This window comes from Lepidochelys olivacea, assembly GCF_965140295.1.
Source record: "Lepidochelys olivacea isolate rLepOli2 genome assembly, chromosome: 7".
Taxonomy (NCBI): domain Eukaryota; kingdom Metazoa; phylum Chordata; order Testudines; family Cheloniidae; genus Lepidochelys; species Lepidochelys olivacea.
Window position 1 is genome coordinate 85,541,983 of NC_140417.1, and position 14,567 is coordinate 85,556,549.

The window sequence follows — 14,567 nt, forward strand, 5'->3', positions numbered from 1 at the left end:
TTCATTACCAATTAAGGACTCACGCAGAGTCCTTTTTTTGGTAAGGAGCATTTCTGGATTAATTTGGGTGCTCATGTTTAAATGAAAGACTAACAGCACTTATAGCTCCAAACACAGCAAGGGCAAACACTGTTCAAGCTTCCATTGCACACCTCTGATCTGCAATAGCCCAGCTGTTGCAGTCCTGTATGTCTCCTGAATACAGCCTCACCACTGCAATGAGTTATAACATCCTATATTGTAGCTTTGTGATATAGACAAACATCCATAGGGTACTAGGATAATTCACCCCGCCTGCTTTTACTTGTAACCTCTCTGGGATTTGAATCAGATATCAAGAGGGGAAGGCTAGTCCATTAACTCATAAATTATTCCACAAACATCCACACAAGTTATAGTGCAATTTTCTTCTAAATCTCTGTTATTTAACAGCTAATTCAGCCATCAGGGATCTTTTGCTATCTTTTACCTTTGTTAAACCACATTGGAGACCTTGATTCAAATACAGATCAGGTCACAAGTAAAATGACTATGGTGGTCACTCTAGTCTTAAATGGACATTTCTTTGTCAAGCATTTCTGGAGACCTTGATTCAAATACAGAACAGGTCACAAGTAAAATGACTATGGTGGTCACTCTAGTCTTAAATGCACATTTCTTTGTCAAGCATTTCAGGATATCTGAGCCTCTCAGGGAAGCAAGTATTGCAGATCAGAACGGAGGTGCACTGGCTGCACCATGTGAGGGAAGCCTTCACATATCTGCAGTATGCCCAGCTTTAAGGTCTGGCCAGGGCTATTAGTTCCTCATTTTCTTAAGCATTAAATGCATCAAGAATAGCAGCCTGTCAACATAAACCCACTAAAATGGGAGACCCAGTAAATCTACAAGCCTTCAATAAGAGATACAGAGCAGTATTCATCAGCAGACAGAATCACATATAACTAGCTAGTTACTTCTTGTACCCACAAATTTTCTAATTTGGTGATTATGAAAGTGAGGGGCCGATACCTTTATCGGACATAGCATGTGAGATGTGTGAGAGAGCTTCACCCACATAACTCTGCCAATTCACTAGAATCCTAATTTGCCAAGCCCCTGGCTATTCCAGTCCCAGGTCTTCACATAGCTCTGTCAAAGCACCCCAATCCTGACTTGTAACACACTCCTCTGCTCTAGTCTTGAGCAGAAATGGACAAGTATCCCATACCATATATTGGTTTTAAACATGAACATCCACTGGCATTTAAAAGGAGATCCACAATGTTCATTTCAGTGATAATCTACACCCGATTTATTTCACTCTTACAGAGTACTATAAGCTGAATTCCTTAGGCAGTAAGTTATTCTCAAATCAGTAACTACTGCATGAGTATAATCATTAAAAGGCAGTAAAAACTCCAATTTATCTCGGACAGTAGCAAAATAAAATTGAAGTCTGGGATTAAATACAGCAGCTTATTATTATTATTATTGACTACATTTAATTGTGAAGGTTACTAGGTTAGCAGTGTCCTGAACTGAATGTGTTAGCAAGATTCAATTACATTAGTTGCAATGCTAGCATCCTCACACAAGCCTGACAAAAACCTCAGCTGGGACCCGCGGGACCACCTGTTTTTCTCCTTCCACAGCCGGAGGTAAACTCTGATAAACTGGGTATGACAGCTCTTTGAAGTGTTCTTCTGCCTTGCAGAGATGACTTGAGACCACCAAATTCATTACACTCAACAGTACATTTTGCAGTATAGGGCTTGAAGAACCATCAGGAAAAGTATTCAGATATTGAGCCACCTGCCTTCACTAAAAAATAATTTTACTAAACACATTTGTGGCTATTTATTTCTGGATCAAGTCATTATCAAACCTCAATTAGCATTAGCCATGGGGTTAGCCAATTTCCCCTCTGTTTCTGTCCACAAGGTCATAGAAATTAGGGCTGGAAAAGACCTGTTCAGTCTTCTAGTCCACCCATAACCTTCCTGAGAAGACCATCAATGAAAGCAGGATTGTATCTAGTTGTTCAATTCTACTGATAGCAGATGTTATTTAATATGTTCAGCATATAAGAATTTATTTAATTAGAAGATTGTATTGTGTTATATTTTGGACAAACTGGACTTTCAGAGCCAATATTTTGTAATGATACATAATGGTACGTAATAGACAAATTCATAATGGAAACCTTAACATATAGACTTGGCTCAGTCTTTATGTCAAACATGTAATAGCCAATTTGACTGGTTACATTTATGAAACATATACTCTTATCATATATATGAAACACTATAAATCACCATTCTTATCAGTTAGCTGAGAGCATATGCATATAGGTACACATACCCCAAAACTTCTAATATGTGTTATTTATTCAAAGGTTAAACTGCAAATATGCATAATCCTTTGCAAATATGGTATGTCTGGGCTGAGTCAATAATTTGAAAGAAATGAGGAACTCCATCCTTTAGTGTCTCTGATATTAAATGTTTCAGAAGATGTGAGAAATGGCATTTGAGAGCAAAGAAAAAGCTAAACAGGTGCCAAGAGAGCAAAAATCAACCCTTTTCTAACTTGTATTACTTAATCAAATTGCTTTTCCTCCTGATGTAACAGCCACTAAGTGAAACTATAGCTTCTCCCACCCCCACAGCTAAAGATCTGCCATCCTTACAACCTCTGAGCTTTTTAAACACAGAAAAAGATGTCATGTCTCTGTTGAAAAATACTCATGCATTTCCCCTGGTGATCTACAGGTGCTCCTAAACAGAGTACTGCATAAACACAAGTGAAAGGAAGTCCCTGATTCTGCCTCCTCCTCCTAATAACTAAGCACTGGCAAAGGTATGCAGGGGGCTCCCTCTTTTGTGACCCCAAAAAGGACTTTTAGAACAATTAACATTTACACTGCAATCCAGCTCAGACCTCAGAGAAGAAGTTATGATCCTTTCTTCTTAGTTAACCTTGATCAACATTAGCAAAAAGTAAGATAAAATAAAATAGTTTATAAGGAAAGCAAAGAAAGACACCCTCCTCTGTGCTGACAAATATATTTAGAAGCAGCTAGTGGTTTAACAAGCCAGGTTTCATACATCACCCAGCGTAGAATAAAGAAAGCATCAGCTGTATATTTAAGCAAATCCCTAAAACAGCGAGTTATTGGAGTCTAATGCATTTCCCTTCCAAGCATTTCCCTATGCTGTCTCCTCTGGAAACTTGCTTCGAACACAGTTTTATGTCTGTGATCAGGTTTTCAGTTCCCTGCATCCTCCACCCTGCAGAGAAATCTACACCTGTCCTCCTAAAAATGAAAAATGCATGCGAGGTAGTCCAAGCTATTATTTCCCCTCCTACCTCAATCTATCGCTTAGCACGTTTTATACACCTTTTATTTGAAGAAAAACAGCAGGAGAGAAAAAGCAATTTCCCATGTTTGGTTTTGTTTTGACACCTGGGTTTTGCTTCTTTCTTTGCACGCATAATTATTTCCATTCGCCTCCCTCCTACTTCTCTCTCTCTCTCTGCTCTTGCTTTTTTAATTATTTTGTCTGTCATTTTGCTGTCGGATCCCGCCATCCGGAAACCATTACTGTGGATCCAATAATATAATGAGAAGGAAGCAGCAGAATGTGGAGCCGCTAGGATCAGACAGCTCGGGTGTAATTATGGAGAGGCAGTAATTGAGCAGGGGGACACATGTCAATAAAAACGCCACCGTTTGTCTGCAGTATTTTCCACCTCACACATTCACACTTGCTCAGCTCATCTTAACGCACAGGTCTAGGCACCGTGAAGGTGCTTATTAACAACAGCCAACAGGAGCCACGTATAACCTTGCCAAACGCACCGTTGCAAACTCATTAGAGCACTTGGGAACGGCTTTGTTTTCACCAAACGATGCAGCGAGCTGCCCTCGCTGCAAAGCTGCTCCGTGCAACAAATGCCTCCCCTTCCCTCTAATTAAAGGCCAACGTTTGCAAAGGGAGTTACCACGTTCATCCCAGCTCGCCCTACCCCCGTGCAATCTAATGCAATCAGGTGCTGCTACTGCCTAGCTTGTGCACGCACTGTTCCGGCTTCCATCTCCCCGATGCCTGCTGGTTTCTAGCTAATACAAAATTAAACAGGTTTGCAAATGAAATCATTTAAATTTTTCCACAGGCAAATTGCGCTTAGTACTTGCTCAGCTCCCTGGCTTTTCGAAGCCTGCCCTGTTGTATTTAGATCTCTTCCCCCTCTTTCCCCGCCCCCCCCATAATAACAACTAGGGAAGCCCCATATATTTTACAGATCCATTGAGAGTAGAGATTGCAGTGCTCTCAGCAGCAGCTCTTTCGCACAGGTTTCCCTGCAGCACCCCCTTTTTCGGTTTTCAACGGCCTCGCCTCGCCTCCCCTCCCCTCCTCTAGGGCGGAACCCCAGGCTGCACGGTTTTAGGCTAGTTTTAGGCTGTAGACTCACGTCTCGAAAGCGGTTCCAGTGTTTGATCTTGCCGCTGTACTGCGAAATGGAAGACAGCCATTGCTCGTCCTCCATAAAATTGCCTGGATGGTCTCCGTCTTTCCCCCCTTTGCTGTCCCCTTCCGCCAAGGCGACAGCCAACAGCAACAGCGGCACCAGACAGCAGCCTGGGGCTCTCATCTCTGATCTCGGTCTTTTTTTCCCCTCCACCTCTCGCAAAGCGATTATTTGTCTCCTGCCCCCTCTGGTCTCCCGGTCTAGGGAGAGCTGGACGGCGGCTCCTCGATGGAATGTGACCGGATTATGAGATGCCCTCCCCTGAAACCCCGAGCTGGAAGCACAGCTAGGATGACGGAGTCTGCGCCAAAAGAGGCCGGCTCAGTCCCTGTAGCATCAGCATCACACTTGACATCATACCTGTTAAACAGGAACCCACCCAGAAGCTACGGGATAGGCTTTCAACGCGAGTCTCGGGAGCGGAGAAAGGCAGGGCAGCGCGGTCACGAGCCCCGCGCACAGGGCTGGGGCTGGGCGGCGGCAGGGCAGCGCGAGCCCCGTGAGCGGGCCAGCGGCCGGGCGCGACACAGACCCTGGGGAGGCGCCTCCAGCTGCCGCTGCAGCCCGGAGCAGGGGGGCGCGGACGGGCTGCGGCTCCCGCTAGCCCAGCGAACCGGGCTCAGAGCCTGATCCGGGCGGGGCCCCTGGGAAGAGCTGCGGGGCCGGGTGCGCGGTGCTGACAGCCCGGCGGGGGCACACCCCGGGCACCAAACCAGCCTCTGGCCGCGTCCCTTCCCCGGGCCGCCGGAGCGGAGCCGGCCCGGCCGCAGCAAGCCGAGCTGTTGCACGGATTTCCATGGAGCGGGTTTTCAGCGGGGGCAGCGCTGCCCCTGTCTCCTGCCCCGGAGCCCCAGGCACGTCCCCCGCGGCGGTGCCTGGATCATGCTGTAGGCAAAGGGCCCGCGGCAGAGCCCGTCCTCTGAGGCTGCAAGAGGCGAGCCTGGCTCTCTGCCCCCGGGCCAGGAGAAGAACGAGGCTCGCCGCTTCCTATGTAGCGATCGGTCGGTCCTTGGAACGTGCAAAGTGGCTGCCGAACAGGAACGTGAACAGCGGGGCTGGGCGCCCTAGACGGGGTGGGGCTCTGCGGGGGATTTGTTTTAAAAGTAAACTTTGGAAAGGGGAGGAAGCTCTGGAGGGGAGGAGTTGGGTTGTGCTGTTTCTAAAGGACACGGTCAACGGGGTTTTAAAAACTGATTATCCGTATCAGTGATTTTCAACCCTTTTCAGTTGCAGACCCCTAACCATTTTAAATGGAGGTGCTGTGCGCTTTGGAAAGCTGGAGAGTCCAGGGACCACCACTGATCTATATCAATTCCCATTTCTGGCAGAACGCCCCCTTAAATCGTTCAGCCTGCTTAGGCACTATTGGAGTCTAAGTAGGGCCCAGATCCTGCAATCAGCTCTATGCCAGCAGCCCCTCACCCCCAGCTGCAGCCCAGAGCCCCGTTGAAGTCAGTAGGGTTTTGCAGAAGTTCACCAACCCAAACCTCACTGTAGAACTAGGGTCTGACGGACTGCGGAAAGTGCTGTCAAATGCACCAAGAAATCAATGGCTAAAGGAGAAAAAATGTTTTTAGTAACTTCATTTATAGTAATGGTAGGTGTTATTTGTCACAATACCAGCTACAACATGTTCAGACAAATGTGATTTTCAAGAGGACAGCATCCCTTTAAAGGGCTACACTCTTGGAATGTCTGCTGGGAATTGATTTTTCTTCCCCATAAGAGAGAGGAATAATAGATGTTTACATCAACTGTAAAGCAAATAGGAGCCAAAAATTCTGGAGGCACAAAACATGTTGATCACACAGGACCAGATTCAGATTTCAAAGAAATTCTTGGCTTTCAGTCTAGAAATTAACAATACTAAAGACAATCTGCAGAAGGGAAAACAGACTAACATTCTTTTAACTCTCCCTTGAATGTAAACCAAAACAGAACTAAAGGACCTGTACAAACACAGCCATTAATGGCCCTTCTACAGTTCTGCTCACTCACTTGATACAGTATTTGTGCACAAAGAACCATATCCTGCCACCCTTGCTCATGGAAAGTAGTACCTTACTATGTGCTAGTCCCACTGATTTCAATATGACAGGTTTCAGAGTAACAGCCGTGTTAGTCTTTATTTGCAAAAAGAAAAGGAGGACTTGTGGCACCTTAGAGACTAATTTATTGGAGCATAAGCTTTCGTGAGCTACAGCTCACTTCATCATGAGGAGAGGTAAATCACTGCAGGGCTGGGGACACCCCAGCCAGTGGCTCCTACCCTGAGCCGGGATCAGCTGCTAGTCCTGGCTGGGTTGGAGGCAGGAGAGAATGGGATTTCCTGTTCCCCTGCAAGGGGTGTCTGGGGCTGTGTCAGACCCACCCCCCAAACCTCCCCCAGCTGCAGGAAGCTCACCATCCTCCCCTGCTTCCTGGCCGCATCACTCCTCAACTGTGGGGGGAGGGGTCCCTGTATAGAGAGCTGCTCCCCCATCCGCCCAACTCCCATGTATCCAGACTTCCCATACCCAGACTCCCCCACCAAGCCTCACGCAGAACCCCTTTAGCCCTCCATACTCAAACCCCACCCCACTGAACCTCAACTCCTGCATCTGGAGCCCCCTGCACCCAGACCCCCACCACTGAGCTTCCTGCACTTAAAACCCCACCCAAATGAGCCCCATACCCCTGAACCATCCTGAGCCCCCACATCCAGACCCCCCATCCCAGCGACCCTCAACAAGTGGCACCCAGACCCCCACCCCACCAAGCCCCACTCCCCGAGTACCCAGACTCCTCTGCTGGCACCCTCACACCCAGACCCCTCCACTGAGCCCCAACCAGTCACTTGGAAGCCCCCGCAGAGTCCCATTGCCCCTGTACCTGGAACTCCCCACAATGAGCCTCTGTGCATTCAGATCCCCCCACACCAAACCCCCCCCCCACTGAGCTGCCTGCACCCAGATTGTCCCACACCTGGATCCCCCCACAATAAGCCCCTCCATACTTGGATCCTGCCTGGTTGAGCCTACCTGCCCTGCACCTGGTGTGCCTGGCACCTGGTATTTCTAGGGCAGGCCCAGGCCTTGTGCTATGTCAGAGTTGGGTGCAGCCTCACCACTGAATCCATGTCCCATGGGTGGGGAGTGGGAGGCTGAAGGGTTCTCTCACCTTCGTACAGCCAGTGGCCTGTGCTCCCCACTGCCATGCTGGAGCCTCTGCATTTATTTATTGACAAATAAAACTTGCATAATTTTAAAATACTGTGCTCAGAATTTAATTTTTTTGGCACAGAATGCCCTCAGGAGTAATTAATGATGATCTCAATAAGGAAAAACAGCAAGAAAAAAAATATTAAAGGGCAAAACTAGTTGGAAAGAAAATTTTATAGTTAAGCTTCTAAGAGGGAATTGCATATAAAGAGGAATAAAAATAGTACTCAGTGTCCTTTAGAGCTTGAATATTTAGTTTGATGTGTATTGCTAAGTGCATAAACAGCTTCTTGGTTACAATGCTTCTTGGTTACAGATGTTAAAAAATAAAACATGCTAAGAAGCTTTTATATGTACATCTTTCTACCGCAAAAAGAAAATCTAGTCTGTACTTTTGGGTGGAAGACTAACAGCCTGATCCTGAGATCTATTTCTTGAGAGGTGCTGAAAGCTGAAACCAACAGGAGTGGAGAGCTCTCAGCATCTTACAGGTCCCAAATGTGTGTAAGCAGCATTGCTAAGCAGCATTAAGGGTGGTTTTCGAAAAGGCTCTTCCCACCAGAGAATAAGTGTGCAATGGCATTGGGCAGCATGGGAAGAGAGCTGGAGGGAAATAGCCTATTAAAATAGAGTACAGGATAGCTTCAGACTAATGCGTGAATATTAAAACTGATTTTCTGAGCAAAAGGAATGTTTTGGATACAAAATGAAGAAACCAGGATCATCCATTTTTAAACTTTCCTGGGGGTGGGGGGGCTGGGGGGGAGGACTATGTTGCCACTATTACTGAATTCGGAAAGATGATCCCCAGCTAACATGAAATAAAACCTTTACAACAGAGCAGCATTGTTTAAGCAAATTGTCTTAAGATATTGTCTCAAAGTATCGCCAACTGTAATAATTTTGCTCCTTTATCAGAAAATCATTTACAATAAACAGATTTTTGACAGTCTGAGGAATGACTGCTTAAAACAGTTCTCACTGCGTTTATTGCAAATGGTTTATTAATACAAGTGCAAAAAGTTTACAAAAAATAATTTATGATAGCTTTATTAATGCAACAGGAGTTAAACACTGTTTTTGAAAGGAATTTATTTGGTTATTAACATCACAAATGTTACAGAAACACTGTCAAACTGTTTGGGCCTCAAGTAATGACTTGCCTTAACATTGTTATCTTACAGTCTGGGGAAACTCTTCTGGATTTTAAACATTTATTTTGAGAGTTACAGTTGCTCATTTAAAAACAAAATTCTCAAGATTTGGTGCGACACCCAGAAAGCCGGGTGTGCACCCTCTGCGAGTCTACAACAAGCAGTTTAGTGACAAATGTAAACAGGAACATGCAACATTCCTGTTCATATAAGGCCTGATCCAAAGACCACTGATTTCAATACGAGTCTTTCCACTGACTTCACTGGGCTTTGAACTAGTGAAGTAAACAAAACGAAGACATGTCTTCTGCTCCATTACAAAGAAGGCTGAAGAGGGAGACTGGGATAGACAAATATTTGCTAGAGGGAAAAAAAACTGAAGAGAAATGCATGTTATTTCTGTAAACTTGTAAGATGGCACTAAACATCTGATAAAAATGAGAAAACTGCATATAAAAGGTTAGCTGACAATGACCCTTTATCCTAAAGATGCCAGCTAGCTTCCAAGCGGAAGAAACCTGTAAACTAGAAGTGTTAAGGGAAATGAAAAAGCTGTGTGAGGTGGAGGTATGAGACCAGAGCTTTTTGAGAGGATGGGGAGATGGGATATTTGTAGGAAGGACTGCAAGAGAGTTCCACCAAGAAAATGCAATGTCGCGGATTGTGCATGGTTCTTTGAAGACATAACATGGCATCCCAGTCTTTGTAGAATCCTTAGAAGAGATCTCTGTTCATATTTGAGGCTCTAAAATTAATGTAACCCCTTTACAATTCTGCAATTCTGGGGGCACAGCAGATCTGTTGGAGCAGCTGAGTTTTTATTTCAGGAGAAAGTGAGCTGCCCAGATGTAGCGTAGTAACCCGAGCTGTCTGTGGAGAACCTCTGAGAAAGATGGACTGAATTCAGCTGCAGTTCTCCAAAGTAGAAGTTCTCAAAGATCTGAAAGAGAGGAGTTAGAACCCATAAGGAATGTCCAAACAGAACAAACTGAGGCATGTTTTCAGACCTGCCTGTAAAAATCAACCTTGGAAAGTCTCTTCTGACATTTAGCTCTACTTCTGTATTTGTTTTGCATTTAGAATGATTCTTCAGAAGAGTGTGTTTTTTTTTAATAGAAAGTGAGATTAGCCTTTGTTGAGGATGCCAGATAAAGTTTAGGAAACTGAATTCCTGTAGTACAAACAGTTTAGTAGCAAGTTTTCACCACCCGACCTCATCATTTGTCTCAGCCATGAACTAGAGGGACCACACCATTAGATAGGAGAAATTAATTCAGCCTCCAGGCCTATTCCAATCCTTAGTGGAGATCACCAACAAGGGGGCCAGTCTGGGATAACTACAATTGGTTTTGCAATGTCCATAGGAAACTGGATTGAGACTAGATCATTCACATGAGTCAAACAGTCCTCAGAAGGCAATGTTTGTGGCCAGTCTGGTCCAAATTCAGATTTGTACACAAGGTGGAAGGCTCTTTATCCTAACATTAAACCCCAAATCACTGAGTCCCTCTTTATTCAAAGACTTTCAAGAGCAAAGGGGAAAAAAAGCCAACACAGTTCATGAGGGAGCCACTCCAGTAATTAATGCCATTTATGAGTCACACACAAAAGTGACATCAGAATTAATTATTGGAAAGTTCAAGCAATACTGCTTGGAAATGCATCATGTTGAAGTATAAAGTGCTTTTCCCATTCCATTAAGATGTAGGAAATTACTCTACCTTAAAATACCAGTGATGCCTTAGGAAAGCTTTCCAATAAAAATCCTACTTTCAAACTCATTTTAATGTTCCAATGCTGAGGGTCATCAAGGGCCTGAATGGTATGGTCTCCCTACCCCGGGGGAACTTACAAACCCTCATTCCGTCTGTCCCCTATTGAATTTTATCTGTCCCTGTAAACACTGCCTCAAGACAGCCACACAGCTCTTCCTGCCATTATGGAACATGCAGACATTAATGGCTAGGAAACACTCTGTTCATTAAAGCCTGCCCTTCTAGGGCCAATGATGCATTGATTTTTCCATATGTAATCATCTTAAACCCAAGATCTAGTGCATCTACGAGGATGCACTTTCCCCTTTCCAAAATGCATGCAGGTCTCCCCAGCACTGATTTATACAATTTACTTCTATTACTGGCTTTGACAAATTGGTCTGACATTGCAAATACCCCTTTCTGTAAAAAACAAAAAACACTACTGGAAATGCTCATGAGACAAGTCTTGATTTTATTTTAAAGTGAATTTAGCTCTAGTGAAAGCTGCTCGATTACTAGCTTTGGAGATGGAAATTCCCTATTTATCCACAGGAGAACTAGTGAAAGCTCCCCCCCAATGCTGCACCAGCAGAGTGCTCGAGCTGTGGCCTGGATGCATCAGCTCCAGCAGTAGAAGACAGTTGAGTCATCATGGCTAATACATCTCTCTGCACCTCTGTATGAAAATACCAGTTTGTCTGGACACTCGTCCACTAGGAACTGGACTAAGACTAGCAATGTATTCATAGTCACCAAACTATTACATAGTAACTTTTTGCTTACTCTCACTACCAGCATGGGATAGATTCAAAACAGTGACCAACATGACAAAGGCTGTGTCCCCCATTACCAATCAGCCAGTTCATGGTGATCTTCATAACATTTGCCCATGACCTATTCTTTTAAATTAGTAACTGTTAAAACATTTTACCTCCATTTATTAATTCTGTTCTCTTCTTTTAGAATCTAGTATACATCTAATTAGAACCCACTGCCAATTTACTTCTAACAGGGATTTAGTGGTGGAATTACCAAATTCATCATTCATAATCCTATTGGGTTAGAGAAACTGGTTGTAAGTCACCAAAAGGTAATTACAAGAATGCACTTGGCATTGACAGAAACCAGTTGCCCTGCTGATGGGGATCTCTCAGATTTATTTCCTGGCAGGAGGCTCTCCCACAGTACTGGTCACTGCATTCTTGTAAACATGAGTAAGGAAGGGGGCAGATTTTGCTTCTAACTAAGGCAGAAATTCAAGTCAGTATAAGGAGATGGACTTTAGGATTGTCACCCATTTCTTCATACCTAGGTACTCTTTTTTTCTAATGAGTTCTGCCCTCCCCTCACTGCCCAATCCATTTGCATGGAAGAGAGCTGCTTTTCCAAGCAGTGCATTAGTCAAGTTTCCTCCATTATCTAGGAGGATCACTCCTGCGATGCTTCTAGCCCCCCTGAGAACTGGAATGAGAGGTCACTCCCAAAACCCAAATTTCCCAAGTGCTAAGTACTCTTCCTGTCTAGATCCTTGGGCAAGCTCAATTTCAGTTCTTTCACCTATTTATCCACCTCAGTGGAAGAATCTGCTGAGGTCTATTACTCGAGTTGAGGAGAAACGCTTTTCCTATTCATAATTTTTGTCATCTCCTCCTCTTGTGCTGTATGGAGTTTTGAGGACTGGGTGGATATAGCTCAGCTAGCAGGAATGTAATTGAAATGCAGCTGTAGCTCTAACGGAGCACACACCCCATTTAAAATGAGATATTTTAATAAAGTATCTAAACAGTAGGAGGCATGAAAGATGAGAAATGACTAAGAAAGCCCAAACCCCATTCTATACAATTATAAAGATTAAGTATCAGAGTAGCAGCCGTGTTAGTCTGTATCCGCAAAAAGAAAAGGAGTACTTGTGGCACCTTAGAGACTAACAAATTTGCTTGAGCTGTAGCTCACGAAAGCTTATGCTCAAATAAATTTGTTAATCTTTTGGCACCTTAGAAACTAAGTACGTTCCCAGAAGCTTCTGAAGTTCACATTAGAGCACAGAGGACCACAGTGTCTCAGACAAGCATTAGTGAAGGTAAAATGATTTTCTCTCTCTCTTTTTTTTTTGCTTTGATTGCTCTGAAGAATAATTTTCATTACATCTCCAGACCAGGCTCAGTGTCAACTGACCTGAAATCTACCAACCATAAGAAAACTTTAAAACTCTCAACTGTCAAGATGTTCATACAGTTTATTCCCCTCCTACTGGTCCTTATAACCCTCTTCCTTGGAAAAAGGGAACACAAATCTGCTTCCACAACAAAAATGATCGCCCTATCATTGCTTACACAACAGAGATTGCTGTAAGGTTCTTGTGAATCCAGACATGCTGTATATTTGTGGGAAAAATAATATACTCAGAATTCCATGAACTTTGCAAATAAATAATAAAGTTACATGTTGGGGCGGTCCAGTCCCAACAGCAATTCACTGAAATCAAATCCATACACAAAACAGTTTATAATAGCAATCCTTTCAAAATAATTACTTCTGCAATCTTTCAATATAGCAGTTTGGTTTTGTTTCTAAGTCTCAGAATAATAAGTGGCAGCATTAATTAAAAAAATTTCTTGAGTAACATCAGACATCTTGTCAGTAAGATCAGAGGCTTTCCATTCATACGATGTAAGAGGTGAAGAGCTTCTCCCTTGGCTTTTTTTTTTTTTTTTTTTTTTTTTTAAGAAGAGACAGGTGTGTGGTGGGTGTGTTTTCCCCAGGGATAACACTGCTGAAACTCCTGAGTTTTAGGCCATGTCTACACTAGAGACCTTTCAGTGACACAGCTGTACTGATGCAACTGCACCACTGTAAGATCTCCTGTGCAGCTGCTTTATGCTGTAAGGAGAGAGCTCTCCATCAACATAATTAAACCACTCTCAACAAGCGGTGGTAGCTCTGTTGGCTGGAGAGCGTCTCCCACCAGCATAGTGCTGTCCACACTGGTGCTTCTGTCAGTGAAACTTATGTCGCTCAAAGGGGTGTTTTTTTCACACCCATGAGCAACTTAAGTTATACCGACAAAAGTGTTAGTGTAGACAGCCTTAGTAATAAAGCTGTACATTCTCAAAGTAAACATGCTGCAAGGACAACCATAGCCATTTTTCCTGCTTTATTTCAAGACTTCTACACTTTTACTGACACTTCCTCACTCCCTCAAGGTCCCAATGACAGAAGCCATTAGAGTCCACAAATACTAATCCTGAGTAGCATTGCCACCTGTCTATCCACACTGCACTGCTGCCGGAGATTGCAATCGACTGGTTGGCAACCACTGTTAGACGCTCCTGTTGGAAGTTTAAAAATAAACTATTCCTGTCCAGAGGTTCATTCCCCGCTACTATGCACAGATTACACTGCAGGGTGCCCCAGGAGTGCTGGCAGTCATTTTATAAACAAGGATGGAACACTGAAGTATTTGTTTTGGTAACCCCCCACACACACAATTAAACACTGCAAATGTAAGCAAAAATGTTACGACAAACTTCAGTCCAAACCTCAAGAGTATCCTTTTTAAAGAGGCTGTAAGTTGAAGCAGGCCATCAAAAATAGGTGAATTTTTTTCTGCATTTTTAAAAACACACAATTACTTATTGCAAAAATACAATCAAACGAGTAACATTTCAAGATGAAATATAACTGTGCCCACATTACTTTTCAGTGCCTTATCTTACGCATTTGTAAAGCACTCATCACCATACTACTTATGTCCTGTGGTTTCCTCTCTAAACAACCTTCCCAGAATAAGTTGGTACCTCTGTTTTCAAGCCTTGGAACAGCAGTGGTAAATCACAGAGCAAAGCCACAAAGACAGCAGCAAAGCACTTCAGCTCCATTTATTCAGAGAGGGAATAAAAGCATCAGTTTGTGCTGGCAAATCATCTACCACAGGTGCAACA

At 43.8% G+C, this 14,567-nt stretch overlaps 2 protein-coding genes across 2 annotated transcripts in view; both read right to left on the bottom strand.

Moving 5' to 3' along the window:
- Positions 1-4,817, bottom strand: part of SPOCK2 (SPARC (osteonectin), cwcv and kazal like domains proteoglycan 2) — a 65,005-nt gene extending 60,188 nt beyond the window's left edge. The window contains exon 1 of the mRNA XM_084634842.1: positions 4,459-4,817. Coding sequence (XP_084490968.1) covers positions 4,459-4,638 — 180 coding nt within the window. The 5' untranslated portion in view covers positions 4,639-4,817. The remainder of the gene's footprint in view (positions 1-4,458) is intronic.
- A 3,973-nt stretch (positions 4,818-8,790) lies between these two features.
- The window catches only part of ASCC1 (activating signal cointegrator 1 complex subunit 1), a 46,941-nt gene continuing 41,164 nt past the window's right edge, over positions 8,791-14,567 (bottom strand). Inside the window, 1 exon segment of the mRNA XM_084634522.1 lies at positions 8,791-9,809. Within this exon segment, the coding sequence (XP_084490648.1) occupies positions 9,693-9,809 (117 nt within the window). The 3' untranslated portion in view covers positions 8,791-9,692.